We start from the raw sequence: 14,123 nt of genomic DNA on the forward strand, positions 1-14,123 counted from the left end.
ACATCAGTCCCTGTCCCAGTGGAGCTTACAATCTATATCCCCTACCACATGTACACGCATACATTGGCACCTCTGCACAATTCTAGGGTTAATTTTGTTAGGAGCCAATGAACCTACCTGTATATTTTGGAATGTGGGAGGAAACCAGAGTACCCGGTGGAAACCCACAATGGGGAGAATATACAAACTCTGCACAGTTAAGGCCATGGTGGGAATGGAGGCAGTAATGCTAACCATTACACCATCCGTACTGCCCATGCCACCTGTTATCTATATTGTGTTAGCCTATTGACTATATTGACGTATACACGGTCCATCATTTGGATTACCAGTGAGTGCAGGTGATAATTACTAGCATGTTTTGTTAAACTCATAACTGGAAACTTGCATGTGATTTATATTTTATTATAAATAACTGAATCATATGCAGCAGATTGGTAAAAGTTCTCCAAAAATAAAGTACAATTTTGGACGACCATTCGTCAGGATTGGTTGCGTGTGGTTCGATTGTATGTTTTTTTGTTTGTTGTCTGCAGTGATTGGAGGAGAGTTACTGGTTTCCAGAGAGACTTTTCCCTTATCTGACGTGACTTGTGATGCCTGTGAGCTGGAAGATTCTCTGGAAACTTTCTTATAGGTGCTTTGTAAAATGACAGGGATGGAGGTAATGGTCTGTACCGAGTGGCTTGTAACTTTTTTATTGTCCTCTATGGATTTTTTATACATGAGGTATGCCTTCTCTAAATCATCTCTCTCTTGCTGGGTCTCCTGCAGAAGCTGGGAGAGCTGGCTGTTCTTGTTTGACAGATCCCAAACCTTGCTTTCCATGCCTTCAAGCTGAGCCTGCAGTTCAGCTTTCTGCTTCTGAGTCTTCACAATGACCGGGACCATCTCGCGGAGCTGCACAGAGAGCATTTGGTTTTCCTCCTTTATTTGGGAACACTGGTCTTCCTTCTCATGCAGCTCCTTGATGATATCCTTGGTCATCTTGCCTCTGAATTTGGGGTTCCCCTCCAGGCCCAAGTCAACTCGGAGTTTCTTCACTGTTCTATGCAGAGCTTTGTTCTCATTGGTCAGCTCTTTCAGCTTGGCTTTCAGTTCCTGGATCTGGCTGCGTGATGAGACTTCAAGAGATTTCAGTTTGTCCCTGGATGACTCCTCCCTGCGGAGGGCGTCCTCCCTTTCCTTCTGGCACCTCTGCACAAAGCGACTGACTTCATAAGAGGACATGTAGGACCTTACCGGAGGATAACGGGGGGTGTCGAGGAGTCTCACCTCAGATGAGGTTCTGCAAGAGAAATCACAGTCATTGACCAGATGAAATATGAAGACCTACAATGTCAAAGCTGTTATAAGTCATTATCATTCATCATTATCATACCAATAGGTCTACCCCAAAAGGTTGACATGCAATATGTCGGCATGAAAAGAGGTAGACACATGACATGAGTTTTTTGTGTATTGTTTTCAAACCAACTTGTTCACTTACTTCACCATCCATGTCGGCATAAATGGAAAAAATAATAGTGTGCCGAGTGTAATGAGGCACCGGCCCCGAAGCATGGAAAGCAAAGCGAGTCATACGAGGGTACGCCTTAAAATAATTGGGGGTCCGTGTCGACAATTGCCGACATTGACAGCCCAAAAATTTGACACCTCATGTCTACCTTTTCATGTGTCTACCTTTTTCCATGTCAAACTTTTGACCCTGTCCACCTTTCCCATGTCGACCTTTTGACACTGTTGGTGTATTGAGTGTCGACCTTTTGGATAGACCATGTGGGGGGGAATTTACATAAGATGGGAGTTCTATTTCACATGGGATGTTGCTATGGGCAACCAATCAGATACCATCTATTATCTTCTAGAATATGCTAAATAGATTCTGATTGGTTGCCCATAGCAACATCCTATGGGAAATAGAACTCTCATCTTACTAAATTCCCCGCTGCCTATCTAATAATACACCCCCGGGCCCACGTGTTACATGTGCTGGGATTTACCTACAATGTACAGTACCTCTGGGCCTGCTCAGTGTAGTGTGGTATACAATGTACAGTACCTCTGGGCCTGCTCAGTGTAGTGTGGTATACAATGTACAGTACCTCTGGGCCTGCTCAGTGTAGTGTGGTATACAATGTACAGTACCTCTGGGCCTGCTCAGTGTAGTGTGGTATACAATGTACAGTACCTCTGGGCCTGCTCAGTGTAGTGTGGTATACAATGTACAGTACCTCTGGGCCTGCTCAGTGTAATGTGGTATACAATGTACAGTACCTCTGGGCCTGCTCAGTGTAATGTGGTATACAATGTACAGTACCTCTGGGCCTGCTCAGTGTAGTGTGGTATACAATGTACAGTACCTCTGGGCCTGCTCAGTGTAATGTGGTATACAATGTACAGTACCTCTGGGCCTGCTCAGTGTAATGTGGTATACAATGGACTGAAGGGCATTATATTGTTACACAATATAAACTGAGGAACTGTAATATGGCACAATATGAAGTGTAAGCCGTATATCATAATATGAACTGGGGACACTGTATGGCATAATATGAACTGGGGACACTGTATGGCATAATATGAACTGGGGACACTGTATGGCATAATATGAACTGGGGATACTGTATGGCATAATATGAACTGGGGACACTGTATGGCATAATATGAATTGGGGACACTGTATGGCATGATATGAATTGGAAAAAGTGTGGAATAATGTGGCAGCTGTACAATGTGACTTCATGTGAACTAGGCCATTACAATGGGGCATAACATTAAATAGGGCACTCCTATAGTTCAGAAAAGGAACTAGGGCACTATTATGGGGCATAGCATTAACAATGGCACTACTATAGTGCATAAAAGGAAATAGGGCACTACTATAGTTCAGAAAAGGATCTAGTGCACTATTATGGGGCATACCATTAATTAGGACACTACTATAATTTAGAAAAGTAACTAGTGCACTTCTATGGGGCATAACATTAATTAGGACACTACTATAATTCAGAAAAGTAACTAGTGCACTTCTATGGGGCATAACATTAACTAGGGCACTACTATAATTCAGAAAAGGAACAAGTGCACTTCTATGGGGCATAACATTAACTAGGGCACTATTATAGTTCAGAAAAGGAACTACAGTAGGGCACTACTATGGGGCATAACATTAACTAGGGCACTAACATGGTTCAGAAAATGAACTAGGGTACTATTATGGGGTATATACATAACAACTGATGCAAAGTGGTGTCTCTATACAAGCACTGGGACAGGGGCCCCTTCAAAATGTTTCTATGGGGCCCACTAGTTTCTGGCTACGACTGAGGTTTGAGGGATAGCTATACTCTAGCACAGTGTTCTTCAAAATAGTTCAAGACCCCTGACAGGTCAGAGACAGGTAATAATGAATACACCTGTGCATCAGCTAGGAGACTTGACCTGTGTGAACTGTTGTGCTGGGTAAACACTGACCAATATATTGACTGTTCAATTGAACCACCTGTACACCCACTGCAGAATTTGGAGGTTGACAGCGCAACTGGAAAGACCCTTGTAAATGACCATCAAGTTATGACATCAGCCAAGACTGATCCGGCAGCATGTACGCAGAACACACTGCCCAATCCTACTGCAGATACATGACTGGTCTTCAGATGAATCTATAGGTGTGTACTCAGCCTGGGGGGATCCTGAGAACTGAGGGGTAGATGTATGAAGCAGCGATAAGGGAGGAGAAGCGATAAAGTGCCTGGTACTTTATCTCCGGCCAATCAGATCCTCACTGTTAAGTTGCAGGCTGGGTTTATATAGGAACAGCCAGGAGCTGATTGGCTGGTGATAATGTACCAGGCACTTTATCACTTCTCCTCCCTTATCACTGCTTCATACATCTACCCCACAGTCTGAGAAGCACTACTCTAACATATATTATATGTGTTGCTATATACATGTATATAAACAGAATACACAGACAAATAAGCCACTGCTTTATTAAATCTATCTATATATTCTAGGAAAGTAGTCATGCCCATAGAGGAGAAGCAGGTGGGAAGTGTTGGGGTGATGCTGGGCTTATTGTGTCATTAGGGCCCACACCTTGTGGGGAATTTACTTTATTTTAGATTTCCTAGTATACATCTGGTATAAAATATATTACATAGAACATTACTTTGTGTCTGGTATTCTAGTATACAATCTGAGCCTATTACGTATGGTAGTCTAGTATACAATACAGAGCCCATTACTTCCTGCCTAGTATTGTAGCATACAATACAAAACAATTACTATATCAGGGTTGCCGACCCTCCCAGAATTACCGGGAGTCTCCCGAAAATCGAGTCCCCCTCCCGGCCCCCCGGAAGGGTGGGCAACCCTCCCGGAATCAGGAGGACCCCCCACTGAGCCCCCCGATCGCAGCATTTAAATGTCGCAATCCGCGGGTCTCAGAGGAGGGGGCGGAGCTAAAACAACACATTTGTGTCATTTAGCTTAATGATGTCACAGTCAAGCCCCGCTCCCGGACGGGTAATGAAAGTCTCCTCTCCCGGACAGGAGCATTTGAAAGTCGGAAACCCTGTACTATAGGTTTAGGAGGGATGCAGTTAGAATGCCGGCGGTCAAAATCCCGACGCCGGAATCCCGTCCACCAAAATTCCGACACATAAATTAGTGTGCCGAGCGTAGCGAACCCGCAAGGGGGGGGGGGGGTGATCCACGTCCCCCCCATTTCAGGATTTCGGCGGTCGGGATTCTGGCAGCCGGATTTCATACCAATCCCGTCTGGTATTCTTGTATACAATACAGAACCCCTTACTTCCCGTGTGCTATTCTAGTATACAATACAGAAATGTATGCTTCAGGCCAGGTGCCTCGTCTCACTGTGCTCGGTACTTTTACGTTCCCAATCCGAGTGCACGTGGATGGAAAAAAATATTTTAAAAATCATCTGAAACGTGTCATTTGTTCATGTCAATGTCGACCTCTTGCTTGTGTTGACATTTTGACCATGTCCACCATTTGTATATTGCCCATAATTGACAACTTATTGACTGTCGATCTAAACATTGCCTGTCAGCCAGGGGCGGATTTAGGGGTCAAGCCGCCCCTAGCCACAACTTTTTTTGGCCTCCCCCCCTATTAGGCATGAGGGGGGCTGGGGGAGAGATGGGGGTAGATAGAGGGAAAGAGAGGAGAGAAGAGAGAAAGAGGAAGAGAGAGGTCGGGCAGGTGGAGAAAGCACAGAAGAGATGTAAGAAAAATAGAGAAGAGGGCTGGGAAGACAAGGAGCACGCAGGTGTTTGGAACACACATTACATATGTCCAACCCCCCCCCCCTCCCCTTCAGTACAGGCTTCACTGTGCCACCCCCCTCTTCCCCTTCTGTATAGGTGGTACTACAGTGTACCTGAAAGCCATGGCAGCACAGGGTCGGCCGGGGTCGCACATGGTCGCTGGCTCCTTCACTGGCTCTGGCAGCTCAGCTTTTCTCCCTCTCACCAGTGCTGGCGGGGGAGGATGGAACGGCGCGTAAGGTGCTGGAGGGAGGATCGCAGGACTGAAGTGACGACGCTGGAGTACAATGGGACCGTGGCTCAATGGATTTGGTAGGTCCCTCTCACCAGCGCCGGCGGGGGGAGCATGGGACGGTGGCGGCAGGAGCATGACTTCAGCTGCGGTGCTGGAGGGGGTAGAGCGAGACTGAGGAGGTGCCGCTGGGCAATGCCCTGCAGCAGGGTGAGCGTGGGACTGGGGCAGTGCTGGAGGGGAGGGGGTTGCAGGGGACTGAATATCCCCGTCTGCTGGAGGTCTTTCTCTCAGCAGCCCCAGTGAGTGGAGCATGGGCTGGTGAGAGGGACTGCATCTGCGATGCTGAAGGAGGGAGCGCGGGACTGCACTGCCCGCAGCGCGCATTATATTGGAAAAAAAACCTTTAAAGGGTGCAAGGGAGGAATGGCCAGCTGCCGCTCATAACAGGTGCCGCCCCTTGGCCCGTGCCTCATCGGACTGAGGAGAGACGCAGAGATGTTTCATCTGCTCCTTTCTTGGCTCCTGATTGGCCGCTAGGCGTCCTATAGAACCATTTGGAGGAGAGGCGCGGAAGATGAAACATCTCTGCGTCTCTCCTCAGTCCAATTAGGGGAGCTGCCGGAATCGCCGGCATTTGGCAGAAGACCTGGACTACTTCAGAACGCAGGAGGAGCTTGGTGAGTAGGATTTCCTTCCACAGGTCCCCCATGGATTTCTTCGGATCCAGGACCCCGGACTCTTCAGCCCTGGAGCCCCGGAACCAAGGCCCCGGACCCAGGAACCAAGGCACCGGACCCTGGAGCCCTGGACCACCAAACCCAGGGATCTACTGACGGGCTCAAGATAGGTAAGTATCAGTATGTGTGGGCTTTGGATGTATTCAAGTTTTATTTTTATTGTGTCTGTGTGTATGTTTATTTGACTATTTTTATTACTGTGGAACTACAAGTGCCAGCAGGCCCTTTAATGCCCCGCATACTGGGACTTGTGGTTCTCCAAGTCCCAGCTTGCGGGGGAGGCTTGCTGGGACTCATAGTTCCACAGTATTAAACAATAGTTTATTTTATTTTTTTACACAGAATCAGCCCTGTGACCACCGCTCCAGGGTCACCGGGGACAGCACCAAGCTTCAGCCTGGTCAGGTAAGTCCTGGAGGGGGGGGCCTTTATTGGGGGGGTCCCCACTCCCCCGGGACCCCTGGCCAGGCTGACTGGTCGGTAGGGTTAATGCTTTGGCCGGGGGGACTGGTTGGTTTGGCCTAGAGCTGGTTCTTAAAATACGTGGGACCCCTACTCATTTTGTCCCCCGTATTTTGGGAACCAGTCCCGGACCTGGAGCCTGGGGCTGGTTGTAAAAAATCGGGGAACCCCTATTTGCCGGGTTTCCTGATTTTTTATTACCAGCCCCGGCTCTTTCAGCCTGGTGCTGGTTACGGCTGTGGGGGGGACCCCACGGCAAATTTTTTTATTTATTTATTTTTCTATTTGTTTCTACACATTGCAGCCTGCACGGATCTGACTGATCCGTGCAGACTGCCTGCACAAATTCGTATTAGCGGCCATATATACGGCCGTTAAAACGAATCAATACGACATCGGGGTTTACAAAGCAGTCGTATTTGACTGCTTTGTAAATTCCCCTCCGGAACATGACTTTGCATATGGCTGAAACAGCCGTATGCAGTCATAGTGATTCGTATTAAGAATACGAATACGATTTTTTTTATTCGTATTCTTAGTAATTTTCCCCCTGTCACGACCACCATTGCAGCTACCTGTGCTCCCTGTGCACCTCTGAAGCTATGCCCTCTGCCCTGGCGCTCACCTCCGCTGCTGATGCCGACACCGACCTGCTGCATTCTGTCACTCTGTCACCCAGGCGCCATGTCCATTCGCCGGGTGTCAGTTCTGGTGTGCAGTGTCTTGGCGTGCTGGCTCCGGGTGGCGTGAGGCATGATCCGCCATGATGGTGTCCGCGTCCTTCTAGGCCTCAGGCTGGGAAGCGCCGTCCGCATTGCCTCCACGTAGTATTCTCCGCCGGCTGGTTTCTGTCGCCACAATGGGCGGCGGCCATCTTGTTGGTGTCCACAACCTATACTGCGCGGCTCCAGCTGTGATGTCACTCTTGCGGCCAATCCCCATTCAGCTCAGCACTTAAATATTGACTAGCCGGGCCAGACCGGCAGTCAGTACAATGTTGTCCACCAGATAGCATCTCTGTGCATCCCTGACAACTCCTGCAGTATCCGCTGCAGGCTGACTCCTCTAACTTCTGGGTGAAGTCTATCGTGACTATTCCCACTGGTCATCCACTGCTCAAGCCATATCCTCCCACGGAACTCATCTGCCGCCTCTTAGGATAAGGACAAGGTTAAACACCCCAAAGGTGTCATCTTCCTCCTGCAATCCTGACAGTCAATATCCGTGGCCAGTATCCCTGGTATCCTGGCAGCCACGACCTCATACAGCAAGAACTACTACTAGACTTCATCTTATTTCCATTTCTTCTTTGTTACCATTCAATCATCCAATCTTCCAACCACCCAATCATCCAACCATCCAATCTTTCAATCATCCAATCTTCCAACCATCCAATCATCTTCAATAAGTATTATCATTATTGTCTTCTGTCATTCAACCAATATCTACAGTTATTTCATTGTGCCTTCATCCATATCTTTGTACCGCAGTATCTTCATTAAAAAAGGTTTAATTTTATTCAATTGCTTCACTCCATTCTGTCATTCATGCAACAGCCCTACATTAAAGCACCCAGCCTCCGTTACACTCCGGCTGGTGCTTCAGCAAGCTCACGAAACGTGACACCCCCATAGTGTCACAGTGCCCGCTTTATTACACAGAGAATGTCGCAGTGCCCACCTTATTACACAGAGTGTTGAAGTGCCCACCTTATTACACAGAGTGTTAAAGTACCCACATTATTACATAGAGTGTCGCAGTGCCCGCATTATTACAGTAAGTGTTGCAGTGCCCGCATACTTAAACACTTAAACAGTGCCCTCCTTCTTACAGTCTCGGAGTGCCCGCATTATTACAGAAAGTGTCGCAGTGTGTTGACAGTGTCAGAGTGCCCTCCTTATTGTGTTGACAGTGTCAGAGTGCCCTCCTTATTACGCAGAGTGTCGCAGTGCCCTCCTTATTACATAGAGAGTGGTGCATTGCCTACCTTATTACAGAGAGTGTCACAGTGCCCACCTTATTACAGACAATTTCACAGTGCCCGCCTTATTACACAGTCTTACAGAGTGTCGCAGTGCCCACCTTATTACAGAGTATCACAGTCCCAAAGCGATGCTCAATATGTATGCGCTATATAAGAAACTGTTCATGAATAAATAATGACAGAGTTTCACAGTGCCTGCCTTTTTATGTAGTGTTGCAATGCCTGCCTTCTTACAGAGTGTGTCGCAGTGCCCGCCTTCTTACAGAGAATGTCGCAGTGCCCGCCTTATTACAGAGAGCGTCGCAGTGCCCGCCTTATTACAGAAAGGGTCACAGTTCCCGCCTTCGTACAGAGTGTCACAGTGCCCGCATTTTTACAGAAAGTGTTGCAGTGCCCGCCTTCTTACAGAGAGTGTCGCAGTGCCCGCCTTATTACAGAGAGTGTTGCAGTGCCCGCCTTATTACAGAAAGTGTCACAGTGCCTGCCTTCTTTCAGAAAGTGTCGCAGTGCCCGCCTTCGTACAGAGAGTGTCGCAGTGCCCGCATTCTTACAGAAAGTGTCACAATGACCGACTTATTACAGAGAGTGCCTGCCCTGTTACACAGTGCCTGCCAGAACCGACTCCCCACACTCTACATCATCATGTAGTCACAGCAGCGGCGTAACTATAGCACCGCAGCCCCCGCCACCGTGGGGGGGGGGGGGGCGCGCTGTGCATGTGGGGGCGCCGGGGGCTGCGGTGCTATAGTTACAACCCCCCTCAATCTCCCGCAGACTTACCTATCTCACTGGTCCCGGCAGCTCCGTTCTTCTGCTGAGGACCACCACAAAATGGCCGTCCCCATATAGCACACAGTTCTCTGAAACTGTCTGCTGAATAGGGGCGACCATTTTGTGGTGGTCCTCAGCAGAAGAACGGAGCCGCCGGGACCAGCGAGATAGGTTAGGCTGCGGGGGATTGGGGGGGGGGGGTTTGCATGGGCGGCGGGGCGGCAGGGGGGGGTTGCTTGGCAGGGCGGCGGCGGGGGGGGGCGCCCAAAACGTAGCTACGCCACTGAGTCACAGACACATTGGGGGAAATTTACCAATATGAAAAACCTAGTTTTTCGTATTGGTTGTTTCCCTACGACTGCATACGACTGTTTAAGTCGTATGCAAAGTCGTGTTCCGGAGGGGGATTTACAAAGCAGTCAGATACGACTGCTTTGTAACCCTCCGATGGTGTAATGATTCGTATTAGCGGCCGTATATACGGCCGCTAATACGAATTATTTCTAGCAGTCTGCACGGATCAGTCAGATCCGTGCAGGCTGCAAGGTGTAAAAAAAAATAGAAAAAATAAATAAATAAAAAAAAAACCGGCGTGGGGTCCCCCCCACAGCCGAAACCAGCACCAGGCTGAAGGAGCCGGGGCCGGTAATTAAAAATCAGGGAACCCGACAAATAGGGGTTCCCCGATTTTTAACAACCAGCCCCAGGCTCCAGGTCCGGGGCTGGTTCCCAAAATACGGGGGACAAAATGAGTAGGGGTCCCCCGTATTTTAAGAACCAGCCCCAGGCACAACCAGCCGGCAGGGTAATGTCACAGCCGGGGGACACTTATAATATAAGGTCCCGCGGCCAAAACATTCTCCCTACCGACCAGTCAGCCTGGCCAGGGGCCCTGGGGGAGTGGGGACCCCCCCAATGAAGGGGTCCCCCCCCTCCAGGACTTACCTGACCAGGCTGAAGCCTGGTGCTGTCCTCGATGCCCCTGGGCGGTGGGCATCGAGCTGATAAATGGTGTAAAAAAAAGATGAACCTATTGTTTTTTACTGTGGCACTACAAGTGCCAGCAAGCCTCCCCAGCAAGCTGGGACTTGGAGAACCACAAGTCCCAGCCTGCTGGGCATTAAAGGGCCCGCTGGCACTTGCAGTTCTACAGTTAAAAAAATAGTGCACAAAACACACTGACACACTTTTAAAATAAAACTTTATTACACACAAAGCCCACACATACTAATACTTACCTATCTTCTTCCCATAGGTCGCCCTGGTCCTGTGTCGGCGTCTTCCTCCATGTCGACGTCGCTGTCGGCGATGGTGTCCCCGTCCGGATCCAACGAAATCCATTTGGGAAGCTGTGGAAGGAAACCATACTCACCTGTCCCAGCGCGACGTAGTCCAGGTAAGGGTCTTTGCAAAAAAATAAACCGAACACCCCGAAACCAGACCGGACTGACGGAGACGCACGGTGTTTACATTGTGCGGCTCCGCCTCCCGAATGCCGCTATTGGCCGCCTTGCGGCCTAGCGGCCAATCAGGAGCCGCTAGGCCGCAAGGCGGCCAATAGCGGCATTCGGGAGGCGGAGCCGCACGATGTAAACAAACACACGTGCGTCTCCGTCAGTCCGGTCTGGTTTCGGGGTGTTCGGTTTATTTTTTTGCAAAGACCCTTACCTGGACTACGTCGCGCTGGGACAGGTGAGTATGGTTTCCTTCCACAGCTTCCCAAATGGATTTCGTCGGATCCGGACGGGGACACCATCGCCGACAGCGACGTCGACATGGAGGAAGACGCCGACACAGGACCAGGGCGACCTATGGGAAGAAGATAGGTAAGTATTAGTATGTGTGGGCTTTGTGTGTAATAAAGTTTTATTTTAAAAGTGTGTCAGTGTGTTTTGTGCACTATTTTTTTAACTGTAGAACTGCAAGTGCCAGCGGGCCCTTTAATGCCCAGCAGGCTGGGACTTGTGGTTCTCCAAGTCCCAGCTTGCTGGGGAGGCTTGCTGGCACTTGTAGTGCCACAGTAAAAAACAATAGGTTCATCTTTTTTTTACTACATTTATCAGCTCGATGCCCACCGCCCAGGGGCATCGAGGACAGCACCAGGCTTCAGCCTGGTCAGGTAAGTCCTGGAGGGGGGGGACCCCTTCATTGGGGGGGTCCCCACTCCCCCAGGGCCCCTGGCCAGGCTGACTGGTCGGTAGGGAGAATGTTTTGGCCGCGGGACCTTATATTATAAGTGTCCCCCGGCTGTGACATTACCCTGCAGGCTGGTTGTGCCTGGGGCTGGTTCTTAAAATACGGGGGACCCCTACTCATTTTGTCCCCCGTATTTTGGGAACCAGCCCCGGACCTGGAGCCTGGGGCTGGTTGTTAAAAATCGGGGAACCCCTATTTGTCGGGTTCCCTGATTTTTAATTACCGGCCCCGGCTCCTTCAGCCTGGTGCTGGTTATGGCTGTGGGGGGGGACCCCACGCCGTTTTTTTTTTAAATTTATTTATTTTTCTATTTTTTTACACTGTAGCCTGCACGGATCTGACTGATCCGTGCAGGCTAAAACGCAAATAGAACAGGAAAATGGTGTTCTATTTTCCTGTCGTATTTGCGTGGGTGTTTCACACCACTAAGCAGCCGTATTGTCAGTACGGCTGCTTAGTAAATCAGAAACCACCATTCTTTTGAATGGTGATTTCTGTCGTATCCTATCGATGGTGTAGGGCATTCGTATTTGTAACTACAAATACGAATGTTCCATCTTTAGGACTACGAATTGTTGTATTTTTGGGATTGTAAATCCCGAAAATACAAATTCGTAAAAAAAAGGTGTATTTCTCCCTACGAATACACCTTTTTTCTACGAATCCATTTTGGTAAATGTCCCCCATATATTCAGAGTTACAGATACACGTTACCATTACACAGACACCTATACTCTAACACATATACAGTACAGATGCCTACACAGTGTAATTACACAGACACAATATCATTGAATGTTCCTCATAACTTACAGTGACAGTATTGGCAGCTCATCAATCCCGTGTCTCTCCGTGGGACAAATTACCTTTTTAAGTAGTCAGGGCCAGTGACACACACCCCCAGAGACCCCGTACTGTGACCACCATTCTCTCAGTGAGACTGCCCCTCCTCTTCTGGGAGGCAGAGCCTCTGACTGTCTCAGTCTTAAGGCCCCCATACACTATGCGATTTTCGGCCGATTTCATCCGATTTCGGCCCCTGCGGGGGGGGGGGGGGGGGCGCTGGTAGTAAGACAGGGGGGGCGCTGCTGCAATACAGGAAAAGCTGTCAGCGCTGGAAAAAAAAAGCCCATACAATGAATGGGCAGCCTGTGATTGGCTGAGCGCTCTCTCAGCCAGTCAGCAATTGGCTGAGAGAGCGCTCAGCCAATCACAGGCTGCCCATTCATTGTATGGGCTTTTTTTTCCAGCACTGACAGCTCCCGACTCCCCCTGCCCGGCTCTGTCACTGTCCCCCGCAGCGTCCCCTGCACGCTGCCTTAGCAGCACCCCCCACCAGCAGCCCTGTTCTGCAGCCCCCCCCTGCTCCCCGGGTTTACACATACCTCCCAACTGTCACGATTACAGCGGGACAGTCCCGATTTTCGGGTCCTGTCCCGCTGTCCCACCCACGGCAGGCATTGTCCCGCTGCGGGGGGTGGCAGAACAGCGTCTATTCTCGTATGAAAATGAGGTTGCGGCTAATTAGCATAAGCCGCACCCTCATTTGCATACGCCCGCCCCCTTTTTCGGGCGCTCGCGCGGCAGTGTCTCTATTTCATCAGGACTGAAGTTGGGAGGTATGTTTACATGTGATAAATCGAGACAATTTATCACATGTAAAAAGTGTCACATCAAGTGCCAATCTTATCAAGCTCCCCCGGGGAGCTGCCGGGGAAGCTCAGGGGGAAGTCGGGGGCGACTTGTCCTCAGGACAAGTCGCCCTAGTGTATGGGGGCCTTTACCAGTAAGTACAAGAGGCAGGAGGAGGCGGCGCTATTCTGCCTGGTGATCATCATGCTGCCACAATGGTGGGCCTATTTTATGTGGAGGCCTGGAGCTGCAGCTCCATCCTCCATATTGTTAGTCTGGCCCTGATGCTGTGTTATATACAGGAGAAATGAGTGCAGCTGGTCCATGGTTACAGCTCCCAGCTCAGATTCTGCAACAATGTAACTAGGAGCAACAGCTGCAGAGATTAACCCTCTCTGTGACTTGTGCACACAGATCTCACACCCGCTATTCATAGGACCAGGGCCAGTGTCAGGGCCTCACGGGTAGGGATGCCAATCCCGGGGCATTTTTTCAATCCCGGAAATCGGGATTGGCATCCCTAAAAGAAGACCACCCCCCTCTCCCCCACGTTGCCTTACTTTAAGCGGGGCAGGTGGCAGCGGAATGGAGGCAGGCTGCGAGTGTGATGCCAGAGGGAGGTCAGTGTGTCACTAGACAGCTGGGAGAAGTCGGACGGCGAGCGGGTTCAGTGCTGCGGCCTGCGCAGCGTGACCCATAGGTCACGCTGCGCAGGCCGCAGCGCTGCAGCTCCGGTGTCACAACTCGCTTGCCGCCCAAACTCTCCCAGCCGCACACAGTCATGCCTAACCTGGTCACAGCGGCAGGCG

The 14,123-nt window shown here is 49.9% G+C and overlaps 1 protein-coding gene across 1 annotated transcript in view; it reads right to left on the bottom strand.

The window, feature by feature from the left end:
* Window positions 1–389: 389 nt before the first annotated feature.
* LOC146027126 (uncharacterized) overlaps window positions 390–14,123 on the bottom strand; it is a 36,079-nt gene continuing 22,345 nt past the window's right edge. The window contains exon 2 of the mRNA XM_083158097.1: window positions 390–1,288. Within this exon, the coding sequence (XP_083014223.1) occupies window positions 421–1,288 (868 nt within the window). The 3' untranslated portion in view covers window positions 390–420. The remainder of the gene's footprint in view (window positions 1,289–14,123) is intronic.

Source organism: Crinia signifera, chromosome 8 (genome assembly GCF_055691185.1).
Source record: "Crinia signifera chromosome 8, ASM5569118v1, whole genome shotgun sequence".
NCBI lineage: Eukaryota > Metazoa > Chordata > Amphibia > Anura > Myobatrachidae > Crinia > Crinia signifera.